At 36.9% G+C, this 6,152-nt stretch overlaps 1 protein-coding gene and 1 non-coding gene across 5 annotated transcripts in view; both read right to left on the bottom strand.

The window, feature by feature from the left end:
• Nucleotides 1-367: 367 nt before the first annotated feature.
• Nucleotides 368-6,152, bottom strand: part of TXNDC16 (thioredoxin domain containing 16) — a 130,168-nt gene continuing 124,383 nt past the window's right edge. For all 4 annotated transcript variants that reach the window (XM_055304179.1, XM_055304177.1, XM_055304180.1 and 1 more), the window contains one exon: nt 368-1,113. In XM_055304179.1, coding sequence (XP_055160154.1) covers nt 848-1,113 — 266 coding nt within the window. In that variant the 3' untranslated portion in view covers nt 368-847. The remainder of the gene's footprint in view (nt 1,114-6,152) is intronic.
• LOC129496512 (U6 spliceosomal RNA) lies at nt 4,930-5,036 on the bottom strand. Its single transcript, XR_008661788.1, has one exon. It is a non-coding gene; the product is annotated as a U6 spliceosomal RNA (small nuclear RNA).

The raw sequence follows: 6,152 nt of genomic DNA, 5'->3' as shown, positions 1-6,152 counted from the left end.
CCTGCTCTCTACCCACTAGATGCCAGTAACACCCCTAGTCATAACAGGCAAAAATGTCTTTTGACATTGCCAAATGTCCCCTGGGGGGCAAAACTGCTCCCTGGTTTAAAAACACTGGTTTTAACATCATGTCTACAACAAAACAAATACTATTTCCAGCTATGTGATACAATTGTGGAGTCAGCTGTGATTAAACTAGAGTTGCATTTTTATTCTAATTCATAGCTAGAACTAAGTTAAATTATTTATACCAGTTTTTGTGTAGAACTGAACTCATACAGTTGTCACCACATGTGGCTACTCTGAAGTGAAATGTACAGTAAGGGTAAAATATGCACTGCATTTTGAAGACTTGACAGAAAAAATGTAAAATATCTCAATTTTTATTTAACTTAGCTATTTAAAAAATTATTTATTCATGAGAGACACACAGGGAGACAGAGAGAGAGAGAGAGAGGCAGAGACACAGGCAGAGGGAGAAGCAAGCTCCATGCGTGGAGCCTGATGCGGGGCTTGATCCCAGGACTCCAGGATCACATCCTGGGCCTAAGGCAGATGCTAAACCGCTGAGCCACCCAGGGATCCCCTTAACTTAGCTATTTTGGGTATACTTACTGGGTGAAAGATTAAAATTAATTTCACATGCTCATTTTTTACTTTTTTAAAAAAATGTACTACTAGAAAATTCCAAGTTTACATATATGGCTCACATTATATTTCCATTGGACAACACTGGTGTAGAAACTTGAAATGATTTAATATTTTTTAATAAATTCTTCAGTCTATCAAATAAACTAAAAAGACTGTAAAGCTCTCCACAGCTCTATGAAACCAGCTCTTTAGAGCATTATAACTCTTTATCATGCCTAAATGATTTTTCTCCTTCTTTAAACCAATTACTTCTATTCCAATGCTTTATTCTCAGTGTTTCAATTGGTTCTTTTATGATTGCTGATTTATCTTCATGTTGTTTTTTATCATTCTCCTGCACATCTGTTTCTTTTGTACACTCAGGATCTTTCCTTGTGGGATGTTGAGATGCTGTAGCATCCATCATACTTAGAAAATCATAAGCAGGAAGAGGAGGTTTCCATTCCTGAGAGGGTAAAATTGCTGCAAGGAAGATACAACCAAAAGTTAATAATGAACAGTTATAAAATCATCATATAAATACACTAGAAGATATTTTATTTTGAAAAATATATTTGTAGGAGTAAAGGCTTTATCAGTTTTACTTATCTAAATGAAACTAGATTTTTTATTGTCATGATCTAAGAAATTTGATACATTTGTCATTACTAGCCATTTTCACTTTATGTATTTGCAAGCTATTGTATTCTAATTAAAGGTTAGTATTAATAAAGAAAAAAAAAGTCCAAAATCTTCTGATCATCCCTTGTTGAGTTTTTAAAAAAATAGCAGTGTGGTAATGAGATTACATACAGATACAAGTTAAAGTGAAAAAAGCTCCTCCTTTCTACCCTACCCAACTTTATCCCAAAGAACTGGAATATTTTCTTTTTAATTCCAGTATAGTTAACATTGCAAGTGTACAATACAGTGATTCCTCAATTCTATGTATTACTCAGTGCTCATTAGGGTAAGTGTACTCTTAATCCCCTTCACTTATTTTACCCATCCTCTCCCACCCGCCTCCCCTGATAACCTTCAGTTTGTCCTCTATATAGTTAAGAGTCTGTTCTTTGGTTTGTCTTTTTTCTTTGTTCACTTTGTTTCTTAAATTCCACATATGAGTGTCTTTCTCTGACTTATTTCACCTAGCACTGTACCCTCTAGACCTGTCCATGTTGTTGCAAATGGTAAGATTTCATTCTTTTTTATGGCTGAGTAATGTTCCAGTGTGTGTGAAATATTAGCTTATCTATCAATGGACAGTCTGCTTCCATAATTTGGCAATTGTAGATAGTGCTGCAATAAAGATAGAAATGCATGTACCTTTTTGATTGGCATTTTTGTATTCCTTGGGTAAATAGTAGTGGTATTACTGAGTCATATGGTAATTGTGTTTTTAATTTTTTTGAGGAACCTCCCTGCTGTTTTCTACAGGAGTGTACCAGCTTGCAGTCCCATCAACAGTGCACAGGGCTTCCTTATTCTTCACATCCTCATCAACACTTCTTATTTCTTGTATTTTTTATTTTAGCCAATCTGACAGGTATAAAGTGGTATCTCATTGTGGTTTCAATTTGCATTTCCCTGATGAGTGACTTTGAGCATCTTTTTATGTGTCTTGTTGACCATCTGGATGCCTTTTTCGGAGAAATGTCTATTCATGTCTTCTGCCCCTTTTTAAATGGATTATTTATTTTTTAGGTGTTAAGTTGTATAAGTTCTTTATGTATTTTGGATACTAACCCTTTATCAAATATATCATTTGCAAATATCTTGTCCAATTCAGTAGTTTTTTTCAGTAGGTTTTCTTTTAGTTTTGTTGATTGTTTCCTTTGCTATGCAGAAGTCTTTTATTTTGCTGGGTTCCAATAGTTTGATTTTGTTTTTGTTTCCCTTGCCTCAGGAGACATATTAGAAAAATGTTGCTATGGCCAATGTCAAGGAAATTACTGCCTGTACTCTCTTCCAGGATTTTTATGGTTTCAGGTCTCACATTTAGGTCCTTAATCCATTTTAAGTTTATTTTTGTGTATAGTGTGAGAAAGTGGTCCAGTTTCATTTGTTTACATGTAGCTGTCCAGTTTCCCAACACCATTTGCTGAAGAGACAATCTTTGTCCCATTGCATATTCTCACCTCCTTGTCAAAGATTAATTGACCATATAATCGTTGATTTATTTCTGGGCTCTCTATTCTACTCCATTGATCTATGTGTCTATTTTTGGCCAGTACCATACTGTTGTGATTACTACAGCTTTGTAGTAATTCTTGAAATCTGGGATTGTTCTTGTTTTGTTCTTCCTGCATAAAATTGCTTTGGCTATTCAGGGTCTTTTCTGGTTTCATACAAATTTTATGATTGCTTATTCTAGTTCTATGAAAAACTGCTGTTGGTACTGTGATAAGGATTGCATTAAAATCTGTAGATTGCTTTGGGTAGTATGGACATTTTAACTACATTAATTCTTCTAACCCATGAGCATGGAATATCTTTCTATTTGTTTAGTTGTCTTTATCAATGTTTTCATTTTCACAGTACAAGTCTTTCACCTCCTTGGTTAAGTTTATCCCTAGATATCTTATTATTTTGGGTATAATTTTAAATGGGATTGTCTTCTTAATTTCTCTTTCTGCTACTTCATTGATAGGATATAGAAATGCAACAGATCTGTTTATTGATTTTGTATCCTGCAACCTTCTGGAATTCATTTATCAGTCCTAGTAGTTTTTTTGGTGGAATCTTCAGGGTTTTCTGTATATAGTATCAGGCCATCTACAAATAGTAATAGTTTTACTTCTTCTTAACCAATTTGGATGACTTTTTATTTTTTGTTGTCTGATTGCTCTGGTTAGGACTTCCAGTACTATGTTGAATAGAAGTGTTAAGTGGTCTTGTTCCTAACCTTAGAGGAAAAGCTCTGTTCTTCACCACTGAGGAGGATATTACCTGTGGATTTTTCATATATGGCCTTTATTATGTTGAAGTATGTTCCCTCTAAACTTACTTTGTTGAGAGTTTTTATCATGAATGGATGTTTTCTTTGTCAAATGCTTTTCCTGCATCTACTTAAATGATCAGGGGCACCCAGGTGGCTCAGTGGTTGAGCGTCTACCTTTGGTGTGATCCCGGGGTCCTGAGATTGAGTCCCACATCAGAGTCCTTGCAGGGAGCCTGCTTCTCCCTCTCCCTATGTCTCTGCCTCTCTCTGTGTGTCTCTCATGAGTAAATAAATAAAAATCTTTTAAAAAATATGATCATGTTTTTTCCCTTTCTCTCATCAATCCGATGTATCATATTGATGATTTGTAAATATTGAACCACCCTTGCATCCCAGGAATAAATCCCACTTGATAGAGGTGAATGATTTTTTTAAATTTATTGTTGGATTCAATTTGCTAATATTTTGTCAAGGATTTTTGTATCTATGTTTATCAGAAATATTGGCCTGTGATTCTTCTTTTGTGGGGTCTTTATCTGGCCTCATAGAATGATCTGAAAGCTTTTCTTCCTCTTTTTTTCAGAATAGTTTGAGAACAAGGTATTAACTTTTCCTTAGATGTTTGGTAGAATTCACCATTTGGACTTTTGTTTGTTGAGTCTTTTGATTAACTGATTCAATTTCATCACTTGTTCAAATTTTCTATTTCCTTCTGATTCAGTTTTGGGAGGTTCTATGTTTCTAGGGATTTATCCATTTCTTCTAGGTTGTCCAATTTGCTGGCATATAAATTTCCATAATACTCTCATAATCCTTCATAATCCTTTATATTTCTGTGGTGTCAGTTGTTATTTCTCCTCTATCCACTTCTGATTTTGAGTCTTCTTCTTCTTTTTTTTTTTTCATGACCTGGCTAAAGGTTTATCAGTTTTGCTGATCTTTTCCAAGAAGCAGCTTCTAGTTTCATTGACCTATTGTTTTTTTTTAAATTTCTATTTCCCTTAGATATGCTCTGATCTTTATTATTTCCTTCTTTGTACTGGTTTTGGGTTTTGTTTGTTCTTTTTCTACCTCCTTTACATGTAAGGTTAGGTTGAGATTTTTCTTGCTTCTTGAGGCAGGCCTGTATTGCTCTAAATTTACCTTTAGAACAACTTTTGCTACATCCCAAAGATTTTGCAGCATTTATGTTTTTGTTTTCCTCATCTCTATTTTTAAATTTCTCTTGCTGTGATTTTTGTACTGTTCTTTCATTCAGGTCATATTCCTCTGTCTCCTCATTTTGTTGAACTGTTTCTTTCTTATTTCTTTTTTTTTTTTTTTGGTTTATGCAACTTTATTGAAGAAAAATAAATCAAAAAAATATGGAACGTTTCACAAATTTGCGTATCATCCTTGCACAGGGGCCATGCTAATCTTCTCTGTATCGTTCCAATTTTAGTATATGTGCTGCTGAAGCGAGCACTGAACTCTGTTTCAATGGGTTAGTAAAGTCAGCTACGTCTCCTGCTCTTGAAAACAGTGGCCTTATGGAAAAGAGGTCTTGTTGTGCCCTGCACTCCAGTGCCCCTGTTGAACAGAAGCTGGCACTTCATGGATGTCTATTTGTATTACATATGCCCTACTATTGTGCCTGAGCCACTTTTGCCTCAGTGTAATAATCTCCAATGGCTCTTCGCCTGTTGTGGACAGGGATCAATCCTTGTGTTGTTAGTGGGTCAGTATGGGGCCACAGTGCACTTGAGTCGGGCCACGTGTTTGCCAGATATAGTACCATGGGACACTTTCCCTGTTTCCTGAGAAGTTTCTGTTCTGGGCAAGGTCTGTAGTCAAATCTGATGTCTGCCCCTAGCCCACTGCTGGGGCTGAAGTCGGACTGCTATGTGGTTGTCTTCCCCTTCCTCCAGGGCAGGAGTTACTTTGAAGTATTGCTGGCCCTGTCAGGGCTACTTGTACACCGCCATGCTTGTGGCACCACTTTGGATAAGCTCTGTCCAAGGACGTCTTGGAGGGGCATATCCACAGGAGAATGCAGGGTAGGTTGGCAAGTTAGGTAGAGACTGTTAGCACTGAGCTGGGTCCCCCAAGTGTCCACATATCTATACTGGGGGAAGGGGAAGGAAATGATGTCCACCAGCTCCTTTGTTCCTAGAGAAGTCTCCTAAAGATCCCTGCCACTCCAGCATACACTTTGAGATCAGTAAATAAATCTCCTGATACACGCCAGGCATATCTCTGTTAGGCTGTTTTCTGTGCTCTTTAAGGGTGGGGGCTCTGACCTCCAAGTTCTCCAAGAGCTGAGCCTGTTGATTGTTGACTTTTTAAAGTTCCAGGCCTTAGGCCCCACTGATTTTAAGAACTCATGAAATTAGGCCCCTCTGGTTTTCAAAGTCATATGTTGTGTGGATGCAGGTTCCTCATGCCTGTCATGCTTGGTGTGAAGGTCTGTTTCTCTCTCTTCTATGTGCCCGCAGGGTCCCTCCCTTCTTTTTTTTTTTTTATGACTAAATACATTTATTCCGAAATAAAAAGCAAACAGAAGTTGTGAATCACCTGGGCGGAACCCCGTCCCCGCCTCCTT

This window comes from Nyctereutes procyonoides, unplaced genomic scaffold (genome assembly GCF_905146905.1).
Source record: "Nyctereutes procyonoides isolate TBG_1078 unplaced genomic scaffold, NYPRO_anot_genome, whole genome shotgun sequence".
NCBI lineage: Eukaryota > Metazoa > Chordata > Mammalia > Carnivora > Canidae > Nyctereutes > Nyctereutes procyonoides.
The sequence above is the reverse complement of the archived record's forward strand: the minus strand, read 5'-3'. Positions and strand labels throughout refer to the sequence as shown.